This window comes from Cololabis saira, chromosome 21, assembly GCF_033807715.1.
Source record: "Cololabis saira isolate AMF1-May2022 chromosome 21, fColSai1.1, whole genome shotgun sequence".
Taxonomy (NCBI): domain Eukaryota; kingdom Metazoa; phylum Chordata; class Actinopteri; order Beloniformes; family Belonidae; genus Cololabis; species Cololabis saira.
The window spans coordinates 26,345,630-26,360,052 of NC_084607.1; the positions used below are offsets into that span (position 1 = coordinate 26,345,630).

Below are 14,423 nucleotides of genomic sequence, written 5' to 3' on the forward strand. Positions count from 1 at the left end.
GATTGGCTGCCTGAATGACGCGATACACCGCTACCAAAAAAATGGCGGAAGCTCCGGCCAGCGGAGTTATTACACCGTGTCCTAACTGCATTCGATGCGAGCGAGCGTCAGCGACAAAATCAATTCCATTGCTTTATTTTCTATTGGACTGTCCTAACTGGCCGCAGCGATGCAGCAGCACTGCGCGGCGCGCCGTTTTGAGCTGAACATTTGTCAGACGCCCTACTTCTATTTTCTTCCTGTTGCTCGCATTGAAAGCCGGTTGAAAGCGCTGTAGGAAACAGTCATGGATGAGGAACGGCTGATCCAGTTAGTTTTTTTTTTTTTTTTTTTTTTTTTTACCTTGTCTGCACACATATTAATGATTGATACCATGCAGGTAAAAACCAAAGGCATATATATGTGCATTATTGCTATATTTAATATATATACATATATACGCCTACATACGCATACACATACATACATACATACATAAATACAAACCCAGTGATTTTTTTTTTTTTTGATCCAGTTAGTTGAAATGAGAAATTATCTCTATGATTCCTCCTCATTTCACTACAAAAACTTCAATAAAGTGGCAGCTGGCTGAAGGGAGATGGACAGAGAGCGTCCGATGTCACGCAGTGCGACGCGATGTCGGACGCTCGCATGCAGTTACACGGTTTTATAGTTGTGGGGGTGGTTTGCATTTTGGTTACGTAACAACGGGAGCAGAATCTGAACGGTTCGTAGATCCACATCAACTGGACGGCTCATCCCGGCGGCTGTACAGACACTGCAGAATTTGGTTGCTTTCCTCCTTCTCTGAGTTGGCAGGTTGAGGGGAGACCACTTTATATATGTTAAAGCAAGAAAAAGCATGTTTTTCATAATAGTTCCCCTTTAAGATTTGTTTATGTCTGTCTGTCCTCTAGGGCCTGGAGCTGTGCCGAGTCGTTGCCATGCACATGGAGAACATGCTGTCAGCCAGAGAAAAGAGACTCACATTACCACCAAGTGAAATTACCCTGCTATAGCACAGATGTACAGATGGACAGAAATACGTTTCATGTCTTATAAATATACTGCATCTACCTCTGTTTCTAAAGTAGAATACATTGATATGTAAAGGCTATGTTCGTGTTCAGCATGGTTAAAATGTTAAGAATGCACTTTTACTCTTAACCCATTCATACAGCAAATAAAATGCCTCAGTGCTGCCTTTTTGAGGCAAACTGAGTCAGATTTGACCAAATATTTAACCTGCTACTTTGGTTTTCTTGTCGAGAACCATCTGGGCTCTTATCTGTTGTGGCTGCTGTACAGTTTGGTGCACCGATGATAAGGACTACAGTTTCTTTATTCAGCTCCCCATTTGAGAAGGACATTTTTATTATTATCAGTTGTGATTCCATGGCAACATTAAGGTAGATTAAAATAGTAGTGGCCTTGCACTGTACAAAAGTAGGAGGTGTTGCTGTAGTTGCTGCCAACAATTATTTTCCAGGTGGTTTACTGCGCCATAGAAAGCGATAGTGTCTAATATTACCCAGCAACAACTTCACTGCCCCTGCTCAGTGGAAAGGTCAATGGGGTCACTGTCCATTGACTTTGAAAGGGATCAAATCATGCAATCCCAGACCAAATTTTGGGTTATTTGCGTTACATTGGAGGTGTTGCTCCTGTTGGATGTTGAGAAAAGCAACTCTTCAGGTGCTGATGCAAGCGCAAGGAAATCACATTGCAACTCCACACTAGTACTAGCCGTACATGAGGAGGGGGTTGTGTCAAAGCACCCGGCTTACTTGTGTACTGATTGGGAAGATGTCTATCTGTTTGATGAAGGCACATCAGAGACACGAGTGATGAGTCGGGAAGTTCTTTTTAGTTTACTGAAATCATTGGACTCAAATAATTAAAAAGATTTATTGAAGATTCCTTCACTGAATCCTTCAGTACTTGATCTGAGCTCTCACTGCGCATCACTGAACTGAAAAAACAGCTGAACGGTTCATGTTTCCGCAGCTTATAATTCTCTGCTTCCTGCAAAGCTTTGGCAAATACACCATATCTCCACTCATAAATCTGAATATTCTAGATGTTTCTTCTCTAAATTTTGGAAATGAACGTTGGTTTTGAATTATTTTAAGTCTTTTAAACTGGTCTATAGTTCATCATTGCTCTTGGTCTTGTTGAGCCTGATTCTTCCAGCTTAAGCTGCTCACCATAACTGGGGACTCGTGTTCACTGTGAACCAGTACGTTCAGTGACTGCATGACTGAATGTAATACAGCATGTGATTATGTTTATGTGACTATGCAAATGTAAACACCTTGTGTGAAATCCCCCAATTACATTACCTGTTCGCCTGGGGATACAGGGATACAGTCAATCAGTGATTCACTCAAGTCTTTCGTTTGCAGGAAACCAATCACGTTTTTTCACAGCAGCAGTGTTTACTTGTTTGCAGCTGAACTCAGCTCAACTGTGACATAAATAAATTATTGCAGTAAGTGATTCAGTTAATTTCCACTAAGCAGTTGTTCTGAAAAATGATTTGTTCATGACTGGCACAGCACTAAAAAGAACCAAAAAAAACAAAAAACAACCTACTGTCGAGGATTGTAATACTCCTGTGAGAGTGCACTGTTTAACTTGAACATATCTCAGGAGAAATAGTGCACCATTTAGGGAGTAGGGGTTGATTTTTGGACACAGCAAATATCTGACTATGTTCGCCTCATTTATGTGAAGGTGCATTACTGTAAAACATTAAAGGACCATCATAAATAAAAAAAAATGTTCTCCCTTTGCCATGAAATAAAGGGCAAAGTACTGGCAGGGAAATATATTTATGGAAGCAGGATTTGGCACATAAATTCTTAGGCCACTTATATCAGAAGATTTTTGCACTCAACAAATGTTTACTCATACAGTGTGTATTTTGTAAATATTGGTTGTACATAACTAATGGATGTGAATAGAACTGTATTAAAGTTTTTAGTATAACCTATTCTGAAAGGTGTGTAAATGAAGTATTTATTTTCAAGCGGCTAAGTGATCACAAATATATGCATTTTGTAATTTTTAAGGAAGCAGGTCAGACAAGAAAACTAAATATGCAGAGTACACAAAAAGCATAAAATCCTATAAAACAATATGTTGAAAATAACAGTAATGCAGGTTCTGAGTCACTGGCATTGTTCTTAAAAATTCAAGGACAATTAAAAATACAATATACAAAATGTGATGAATTTAGCACAATTTTTAGCACAAAAAGCTTGTAACAATTGTGTGACGTCAGAAATCTTACTGTACTTGAGGTTAGCCAACATCTTTGTAGAAATTGTGAAGGCACTTGTGGGAATAATCAGTAGAAAACAGCAATGGGAGGCATTATAGCTGTCGTTGTGAACTATACAAATATTTTTTTAAAGAGATCGATCTAATATAAAGAAAATCAAATGTAATATTTTAACAATTTAGACATTAGACATTAGAATACTTTATTGCTTGAAATTCCTCTTTGACAGGGCTCACAACCACATTCACACGTTCCCATCAAGACACATTACAATAGAAAACGAATAAATACATTAAAAATACATACCAAAAAAAAAAAAAACAGTAAATAAGTTAGAACAGACATGACTAATGCCTGTTGAAAGTGCAATGATCTATTTAATAATGTTCAGGATGATTGTGGCAGATTTAAAGTGAACAAGTTCAACTGTTTTTTTTTTTTTTGTAGTATTCATTAGTATTCATTATACAACTATAAACATATTTTAAAATATTATATAAAATATTATAAAAATATTTTTTTTAAGAGATCGATCTAATATAAAGAAAATCAAATGTAATATTTTTACAATTTAAAGTGAACAAGTTCAACTGTTTTTTTTGTTTTGTTTTTTTCAACTATTATCGGGTATTCATTATATGGCTGTTCGATTTTTTCACCCGTGACTTACCGTCTGTAACGGTTAATGAACGCCTGAATAACGGACGTCCCGCCGGCGTGTGTGGGGTCTCAAAACAAGCGCCGCCCTCGGCAGTGCTCCGCTCTGTGGGCGTGTCTGCAGCCTGAATTATGGTCCCGCGTTACACCGACGCAGAGCCTACGCCGTACCTCGCGCATCGCCTTGTACCATACGCCGTAGGCTCTGCGTCGGTGTAACGCAGAACCATAAATCCTCCTTCAGACTCGCTTCTCGCAGATGTCCTCCGTCTCATTGGTGGACGACAGCAGGCTCCGTGTGAACCGGGGGAGAGGAGGGAGTGCTGTGGTCAAACCCACCGCGACCTAAACAGCAGCGAAGGGGTGAAGAAAGAGCAGCAGTGCCGTTGCCGCCGCAGCAGCAGCAGCCCCAGCTGCAGCCCCGCTCCCAGCTGCACGGGCTCTCCGCTAGCCTAGCTCCGGGTCGTCGTCTCCGTCTCCCTCCTCCGTCCCGCTGCTCCCGCCGCTCCCCCGCCACGGCTCCAACATGATGAAGTTTAGGTTCCGTCGCCAGGGCACCGACCCGCAGAGAGAGAAGATCAAACAGGAGCTTTTCGCCTTCAACAAGGTAAAATGAGGAGTATTTGGGGCTGTGGGGGGGTGGGGGTTCCTCCTCCTCCTCACATGCTGCTCCCCAAAACTAAAGCAGGCTTGTATTTTTCACCAAATGGGGACCAAGATTGAAGTGGAGTGCTGATAAGCGGGGAGCCTGGTTGCTCTGGGCTAGTTTGGGTCCTGATTTCCACACAGACTGAACAAATTAAGCCGGAATTATGGTTACGCGTTAAATCGACGCAGACCCTACGGCGTAGGGTACGCAGCGACGCGCACCGTACGCCGTATGCTCTGCGTCGGTGTAACGCGGAACCACAAATCAGCCTTTACGTGCGAAGTGTTGCTGATTGATGGTGATGTGTTTCTGGGGGGTTCAGATTTGCTCTCAGGCCTGCAAACACATCCCAGCACATCCCAAAAAACTTCTCTCACCAAAGCCAATGTTGCTCTATAACATGTAAGTGCTCGTGTCAGCCGTGGGGATTAGGAGATTTCAAATGTAAGAAGATTAATTCACAATATAGGCTGTTGCACACACTGGTGCCTCGTGAGGAGCTGCGTGGCCGACAAGTATTGATCACCATCCACATTGCTGGCTGGAAAAAGCCTGCTGATCCGTCATGTTGCTCAGCTTCTGAGGATCTCTGGCTCAAGCAGGGAGAGTGAGCTTTACTAAACTCTGACATCAGCCCCGCATGATTATGAGGCATTTAATGTACAGTCACCATCACCATGATCCTGTGTTGAACATCTTGTGGTGGGGGGTTCCCCCCTCTTCCCAGAGCTGAGATATATTTAAGAGCTCCTGGCCTGAGCACATTTTGGATCCACTTTTAAAGAGCTACGTGCTGTTACCTTGACCACTGTTGCTAAACTTGTGGTGGCCTAAAAGTAGGTTGCGGGACCCCTTTGTCAAGGTAATTGTGTGTTCAAATATCAGCTGCAGGTAATCGTTTTTGGATGTGGTGCAACTTGGCAAACAGGGTCTTTGTATTATACATCTGTATGGGCTGCTATGCAAAGACAAACCAGTTTTGCAGCACCGTATAGCCTTGAACTGAGGTTAGGTGGGTTGCTGTTTCCACGCCGAATCTCAGAGAGCTGGGTTGTCCAAACATTTAATGTTGAAAGGCAAAATCTGTCAGGCCAAGTTGATAACGTGACAGTATTATCCATACTGAACAAAGAAAATGCAGCTCATGGTGTACTGTGCACAGGTTGATAATATTGGCATGGTTGTTCTAGTTGCACCAATAAAACCTGTTAACCACAAATAACAATTTGAATTAAATTCCAACAAACACAATTGTTGGTATACGTAAGTTTTCTTACTAGTGTAAATATATTTTTCAAGTAAGTTCATCAAAAAGTTGAGCTTGCAAGTTCAGATTTTCCTTACTGCTGAGCTGAAATTCCAGGTGAGGTATCTGCTGAAAGTGCATTCCTTATACAACAGGATGGCCAGCTGTCTTGTGTTAAGAGATGGGAGAGGAGGATATTGAATGGTGGAAGGAGTCATCAACATAATAGAAGCACAGTGATCGATGTTTACCGTGTGTTTTAATCAGGAGAGAGCTGTGGTATCTGCCCAGGTGATGGCAGCGGTTGCCTTACAGCCACCTGCATGATAGGCGCTTTCATAAACAGTACTTTCGCTGTTCGAACTGAACTGGATATCTGGCATATGCAGCACCTGATTTACATGTTGTACGGACTCCGCCTATTGCTTGCTCTGAGGGGAGAGATATGGATGCTGACAGTTTTGCAACATCAGCAATTAGATGGCAAGAAAAGGAATCCATGGAGAAGACAGAGGCCGGCCTTTCTGAAGGACAGAAAACAAGCTTTCGTACAGTGAACATTTATTTTCATATGTACACACATGTACATGTATTTCATATCTCTGTCATGGACTCCCATATTCATACAAACACTTCTGTGTATGTGTTGGTACAAATGGTCTGAAGTGGCTGGACTTTATGTCCAGCTGCCCAGCGAGAAGTCAAGAACATGGTTAGCTGCAGTAATGTGTGAACACAGGAGAAAGGCGAGTGTGTACCAATAACATTTTTCTGCTTCATACTTCTTGCTTATCTGATTGTTGCTTTTTTTATTGATATTGGGGGCATATTCAAACATTTTCAAACATGAAGTTTTCACAGTGCAAATGGACTGCATCAGTTTGCTGATAATCGTACCACACTTTCAGAGACATCTCGCTGTTTTGGTGCGGCCGCTGTGTTCACAATGACTCGCGTGAATCACATTCATCCGTCGTCCTAAATAGTGCCAGTATGAAAACACTCAAATCAAATTTGACTTTATTTTGGCAAAGACTCTCAAACACAAAAATCTGAATTTTGACCATGTAAACATTCTCATAAAGCTGGTGTTTTTCATGTGAGTTAATAACACAAACGAGGCGGCATGTTTACTTTCATTCTGACTGCCGGTAACTGACATTCTGACTTGAACTTTTCCTGGCTGACAAAAATTTGTTATAGGAAGTTATAATAAATAGCTGACAAATAATAGTTGTAACTGAAATCTGAAATGGAGCCTCGGCTATTTGGTAATCATTCAGACAATTACATTTTTAAGAAAAAGTTGTTGAAGGTTGTCAAAACAATATCCATTTGTTTTTATTGTCTTGTATTCTATTGTCTCTACATATGGATTTGCAAGTACATGCTTTGCCATTATCTCTTAATGCAAATAATTTATTCTAGATTAATATTTGATGTGCAGAGGTCAGTACAGACAGACGCAGAAGAAACCAATAAACCAATAAGAGAGAGGAAGGATGTGATGTAGACGGACAACTAGAAAAGAACTGACTAAAGATATCAAGAATGGCGTGCAGTCGAGAATGAACACTGGTGTCACTTCTCTAGTGACAGTTGCTGATTGAAGGCGTTATTAGCGATTCTCCAGCCATGTTGGTTTTTTTTGAACAGAGGTTCTTGGATGTTCCTGTATGAGCCATTGCACAAAGTCCAACCCTGCCTTGTAGCGATTGGTTTGGTATGTTTTGTACCGGTGGTAATGGTCAGCCAGGTTAGTGCAACAAATGACAGAAAACTGAATATTTGTGTATTCTGGATTTTTGATGAAACAAGCCATCTGCAGAGGGACCCGCTCACTAGACACCTGTGATATTAGGGGGATGTGTACGTGGTGAGATACCTCAGGACTGAATATTCAGGTTGACAAAATGTTGTATCCTGTGCAAAGTCCATGAACTGTTTATTTTGCTGGAACAGCAAACACACACTTGAAAAAAAAAACTGTTTGGCACCAGCTGGTGCAACTGTCACTTAGGTGGTCTCTCAACGGGAGACCTACTTTGATGTCTTTGTATGTTTGTGTAAGTGTGCTATCATTTCTGGCACTTAAAAAAACAGAGTTGACTTTTTACTTCATGACTGAGTGAGTTTCCCCCTAAAACAACCAGTTTTATTTTATTTCTTTCCCTTCTCAGAGTTTGGTTGTGTGTAAATCTTATAAGACCCCCTCTATCTTTTACATCAGTTTAAAGTGTATCTCTGCATGGTTGCTCTTTCTCGGTAGCTCTAAATGCTTCACTACCCATCTCCTGACTTGGGTTGGAGAAAATAAAGTTTGAATGTTTCTGTTTTCCGTCCCCCTTTTAACAAAGCTTGCCGTGCAATAAAGTAGTTCTGTCTCTTGTTTTTTTCTTCTTTAATAACTTTTCCTGTAACTTTATTAAGGGTATCCTCCCTTTTTGACGCTTTGCAGACTGTAGAGTCTTGACAGGCCAAAGCACGTACGCACAATCACAGACTCTGCTGGCTTTATTGTAATGGAAGGGTGTCTGAAAAATAAATCTCAGCCTTTATTGTGTCTTTTGTGTGTGTATCATCTGTTTAAGCTGTGCGCTGTTTGCCTTTCCCACTCATATCCTCTCCCTTGTTTTCTCTCGTAGACCGTGGAGCATGGATTCCCCCATCAGCCCAGTGCTCTGGCCTTTGACCCCAAACTGCAACTGATGGCCATTGGCACAAAGTCTGGAGCCATAAAAATGTATCCTTTTATCACAGGTGAGCTTCTGGATCCGACACATCTGCCTTTGAGGCATCATCAGTCCTACTAGCCTGGCCAATGCGTTGACATTTACAATTCTTTAGAATATATGTGGCTCTGCGATGGACTGTGGACCTTTTGCCTGCAGAGAGCTGACATCTGCTTCAGCAGATTGTAGATCCTGTATAATTAAAACAGAAAATATGTAGTCAGCAGGAGTAACAGACCAGATTGATCAGCACTGACCAAGGTTTTTCTATAGATCATCCTGTCCAATTAAAGCTTGCTGCACTGAAACTCCGAGGCAAAGTGGAGAAAGCTTTTTCCTTCCTCTGCTGTCAGTTTCTGCTGTCAGTTTGAAGTGCCTCTCCGTTATCTCCACATCAGCTCTGCATTGCAGCTTTAGATCTGTCTTCAGTTGTAGGTTTGTCGGTTGACGAATTCATACTCTTCAGTGCAAGGTTTTGTGTGCTGTGCAGGATGAGCGCCTCACTCTTTTAAAGTTTAATTGAGGTGCCAGTTATGCTCTGCTTGATATCCTCTAATCTGCAGCAGCTCTGAGTCTCAGGGTCTGATGCTGCCTCGTTGATGATATCCTGATCAGTAGAGATTGCAGAAGAGCTGTTTATATAACACGAGTCCGGCTAAGCAGCGAGCTGCTGCGTAGGCTCTGTTTTTGTGGGAAGTTGCACTGTCTGCACCACCGGGGTTGAAGCGGGGAGGACTGGTTGATCATTCCCTAGTAAACCAAAACTGTCAACCAGCTATTTATTCCTCTTTTTTTCTGCATTTTAAAACACTGATGAAATCTCTGAGGTAAAATGAGGTAAAATGTGATTTTCCTGACTCTCCTATCCAAGCACGTCTGACATTACATTTGCACAAATTTTCAGTGTAGTTGGTTTATAAGATATTATAAGGATAGGACTTTGTTTACAACTTCTGGCTTTATGAATCTACATCCTGGCAGCTAAAACTGAAAACAAAACAGCTTCACCATCATCATTACAACATTATTTAAGCACTTTTAAGAGGATAATTTTTCCCCTCAGAGGCTCTGAATGTCATAAAGGCATTTGGTGGTGTGTGGTCAGAGGAGCTCTTACCTCCAGCCCTCACAGACACAGCGCTGGATTCGGCTGGAGCACCGAGCGAAGCTGTACTGGGAATAAGTGCCGGTTTGGCATGTGAGCTGCATTGCAACAAAACTGTAATTTGGCTCGGGGTGTCAGTTGTGTCAGAAATTCCATCGGCTTGGAGACTCGCACGCCGTCCACGCAACACAAGTCTGTCACTTGTTGAATGCCTGGATGTTTTTGATGCAGAGCTTATAGTCCTCCGACGGGCATCAGGTGATGCACATGCTCCACGTTTGTCTCGCATGTTTTCCTTTTGCGAGTGCGTGACCTGTAGCAGGAGCAGGAAATGTGATTTATAACCACAAACATGCCAGCGTTTGAATCTAAATCTGTGCTCGTAGCACCTGTGTATGGTTATGTAGCTGGTATGTACACGTTTCACTGCGTGGAAGGAGCTGTGTGTGTCTGTCTGTGTCTGTTTTATGTGCAAATGCAACAGACTGGAGAATCAACTCTTTGAGATGTGGCTTTAAGAGAGGGAGAGAGGGAGACTACTGGTACCAGGCACTTGCACCCGTCGAGATGGATAGAGGGAGGAGGGGAGGGGGAGATAAACAGAGTCAGTGAAGACAAGGGAGTGTGAAAGAGAGAAGACGGGAGGCAAATAGCTCTGCTATACAGCTACATGTAAATAATTTCTATTGACCACAAAACTGATTTGACATTAAACAGTAAACAAGCTAAAGCATTGGACGTGTAGAGGGTAACTTAAATGGGTTAGCCTTGAATATGATTGAATGTGATATTTTAGGCACAGAGTCGAGAGAAATTTAGATAAAAATGTTGTGAATAAAGAGGAATGGCCTTGCTGGGGTCTTTCTGTTTGGAGTCTGCCTGTTATCCCCGTATTTGTCGGTTTCAGTTCAAGGAATGTTGGATTATTTTTAGGAAGTATATTCTGTCTAGCTCCCGCTGTCTCCCGTCTCTTCTGTTGTCAAAACCCGTCCAAAGTAACTTTGGACTCGCGTCTCGGTCATCTCTTGCAACAACTACATAATCACTTCACGGCACGATGTTACACACCAACAACAATAAAGCTAGCTCACAAAGCCACAGGGGACATCATGGTAGATGCAACTTTGACACTGAAGGAGGCAATGATGGCAGATAAAACGAGAGAGTGGCCGAACAAGAGTAAATCTTGGAGTGTGTCTTAAAAGCGCCCTAAACTCCATACCTATATGGGGACCCATTTTGAGCTAAAACGTTCCTTTGTGCTGCTTTAATTTTGCAGGGTTAATTTTTCTTTATGCAACCACTTCAGCCGTTATTGTTTTTACTCAAAAGGCGTAGATGTGTGCAGCGGATTATGGCAAGGAAAGCCCTTTATATGTGGATCTGGCCACGTCTCAGGGATTTCTTGGAGGCAATTGTCCTCATTTCATGGACGAGCAATGGATTAAAAACTTTAGGATTACTTGCATAACTTTTGGTGAAATATGAAAGGGTTACCTCTTCCTATTGTGCCTGTTTCTTTATGCTGAAGTAAACTAGATCCTACAAAAAATGTGAAAAATGTATTTCCATTACAGTTTTATGAAATATTCATTTTTTTTCCCCCCACTAAAACCACCCTGTGCGAACTTGTTTGCGATATATGACACTTGGTGTATTTTTCTATTTGCAGTTGCAATTTCAAAAATAATGAAAAACACCCATAGTTGGGATAGTTTCCTCGTTCCTTGTGAGCCTGAACAGGATGAAGTGGTTATAGAAAATGGATAGACGCAGGAAGAAAATGGATAGACGCAGGAAGAAAATGTAAAATTGAAGTGCAGCAGGATAGTGGAATGAATTGAACGCAGAGGCTTGAGGATGAGGATGTGACAGATGTGGCTGAAACAGACGGGTAGATAAATGCATGTATTTTAGTCAAAATTCATGCAGAAATATATCAGTACTGGCCAAAGCCGAAGGATGTTATTAAACAGGGAATTCTGTTGTGAAAGCATTACAGTGCCTCTTCATTTCAATTCAGTTCAAAACTACTTTATTAGTTCCCAAATGGAAAGGAATTATTGCACTAGATTTCATGATTTTAGTCTCTTCAGAGAGTCGTTGTGGAGGTTTATTCCCGTGGGCAGGAAGGATCTCCTGCAGTGGTCTGTGTTGCAGCGGATCTGAAGACACTCCATTGGTGAAAAAGCTGTGGTCTGTTTGTCAGGTAGTCGGTAATCCAGGCGGTATGCAGAGGCATCCACTTGTGTTTTCTGGAGTTTCTTATGTAGTAATGCAGGCTGGATGAAGCTAAATGCACTGGAGGAATCAAAGCACATGACCCTCACGCTACTGACTGCTTTGGTCAGATGACTGTGGGTTCGTTGAAGCAGGTGTGTGACGGCATCTTCAACTACAACAATGAGCAAACTGCAGAGGGTCCTGGAAGGTGCTTGTTTTAAAATGTATTTACTTACTTAAAGTAAAATTCAAGCTTCATTTGTTATTATTTAAACGTCATGTCTAATCACATTGAGAGTAAAAAAAAAAAAGACTGTTTACCCCGTAATGTCTGTAAATAATTGCATGGAGCTTTTCACTGCTTTTATATGCAGAACCTGAGTATTTATCAGTTTGCAGCACAGTGCGAGAGAGAATATGCGTCCATTAAAATGCCATGAATTATGAATTAGTCAACATTCAGATTCATTTGAACAAAACGGGCCACATCAGAACCTGCAGCCTCTTCTCTGTTCTCAGCCAGCTGGCTGCCTCTGGGGCTTGTCGCTCCCAATTTCATGTCCAAAATGCTCATGGATTTGTGGGATTTGCTGACAGCTGTTGCTTCTTAGGGAACTCCCTCATCCACTGCCACTGCGGTGATGATGGTCATGGATTTTTCCTCAGTCATTTGTTTTTGTTGACTGTTTGCAGTTTGCTTCTGCAGTTGCTTCTTTGGCGAGGCATTTCAAATATTTTGTTGCAGATAGCTGAATCAGTGTCACTAATCTGCAGAGAAATCTTGCTCTTGGCAGTGTTCCTTTATCTTGTTGTCATTTCAGTTTCCTGCCATCTAATTTACCAAATTTGTCGCATTCCTGAATGTATACTCTGATGGATTACAGTGATCATTTGTGTCAGTGATATTTCACATAGGGATGTTATTTACGTTGCTATCCCATCAAAACACACTAACTACTCTGTTCCAAAGTCAACACCCTTTAAAGGCATGGTGTTAATGGTACGAGGTTGTGGGCCTTGGCCTCTGCAGTGTTTTGGACACATTTAAATTTGTCGCCTTTGCCTTCTGTTTAAAAATGGTTTTAGTTTGGAAGGATAAAGTCTCGTTGCAGAGCGTGTTTGCTGGTGAAAGCTGTTGCGTCATATAAAATGTTCACATGAAGAGAGAGCTGAAAATACTCAACAGTGTCATTACAAGTTCATGTGTAGCGTTCTCGTACAATAAAAATGATGTGTTTGCATCGATCGCCAAATTGTGAAAGTTTAGAAAACATGCCTTCAGAACTGATGAAATCAGCCAAACCAGTCAATGACTCGCCTTCAAAGTGGTTTCCCGTTTAAACATTTGACTTGTGGTTACCAACACTTGGCATTGGATCACAAACAGAAAAAGAAATAAAAGATTTTTTTATGAAGCAATGAATGGTTTAAGTTTTAAAAGATTTGTAAAATGAATATTTTGGCACATCTGCCCTTTTTATGAAACAGTATAGTTATTGAAAAGCAGCAGGAGTATCTGATGGGCATATTTCATTGATACCAATGTTTATATATGGAAATAATCACAGACAAAACTCTTAATTTACTTAATTTAATTTAATTTACTCTTAATCCTTCACTACCAGCTAATGTGGTTGTTGTTTCAAAGCAGACAGCGATACCAGGAGAAAAGGGTAATTTCTAAGAATTTCTTTTGTTCAAAAGAAATTATTAGAAACTAATTATTTAAAATGAAACAAGTTGCTTAACAAATATTTTATTTAGTTAAAAATAAATATAGTTTGCCATATTTCTTTCCCTGTTGGTCAACTAATCGTGTGTGTGTGTCCACGTTCTCTGATAATCAAACAAGCTCACTGACATTGGTTGGACCCAGACATGATGTCCAGCATACCTGCTAGGTATTCCAGTCCTTAGAAGCAGATGTTTGCTTCAGGAGAGTCACGAGCTGTACAACCAGAATCTTTTGGATCGGTTGCAGTAGAAAATAGTAAAATTTGTGGTGCTTGTTCACGTCTAACCTTTGTCCTTTACCTTGGCCTGTTTCCTCTCCTTCCCTCTTGTTCACAACTGTTCTCTCTCAGCCTCTCGTTCAAGTTTCTCACTTACTCTTTCCTTTTCTCCTTCTCTCGCTCTCGTGTGTTTATAAAAGCAGAATCATATTACGCCCTTAGAGTTTCTGCTTCGACCACAGACTGGGGCTCTGCAGAGGGAAGGGGACAATGTGGTGTTGGGGTTTTTTTTGTGTCTGTATGTGTGTGTGTCGACAGAGATCATGCGTGGGGGTGGAGGGCCGATCTTGAGTAGTCTGTCTCCTGTTGTGGAATGCATGTTGTGCTGCCCTGGGTTAACCTCCCTCTGCGTGTCTGTGTGTGTGTGTGTGTTTGCGCATGCACGTCTATGTAGATTGGGTGAGTAAGAGCTTTGTTGCTGAGTCTAGTCTTAATAAAGGGAGCTTTTGAAATGGTTTCCAAGACGACCTGTGCAGTTGCCTGGGATGAGAAGTGCTTGCAGAACTCAGTTTG

The 14,423-nt window shown here is 41.5% G+C and overlaps 2 protein-coding genes across 2 annotated transcripts in view; both read left to right on the plus strand.

The window, feature by feature from the left end:
- The window catches only part of myo15aa (myosin XVAa), a 63,197-nt gene extending 60,234 nt beyond the window's left edge, over positions 1-2,963 (plus strand). The window contains exon 65 of the mRNA XM_061711965.1: positions 918-2,963. Within this exon, the coding sequence (XP_061567949.1) occupies positions 918-1,019 (102 nt within the window). The 3' untranslated portion in view covers positions 1,020-2,963. The remainder of the gene's footprint in view (positions 1-917) is intronic.
- A 1,264-nt stretch (positions 2,964-4,227) lies between these two features.
- Positions 4,228-14,423, plus strand: part of llgl1 (LLGL scribble cell polarity complex component 1) — a 40,861-nt gene continuing 30,665 nt past the window's right edge. The window contains exons 1-2 of the mRNA XM_061711342.1: positions 4,228-4,550; positions 8,484-8,581. Coding sequence (XP_061567326.1) covers positions 4,470-4,550; positions 8,484-8,581 — 179 coding nt within the window. The 5' untranslated portion in view covers positions 4,228-4,469. The remainder of the gene's footprint in view (positions 4,551-8,483; positions 8,582-14,423) is intronic.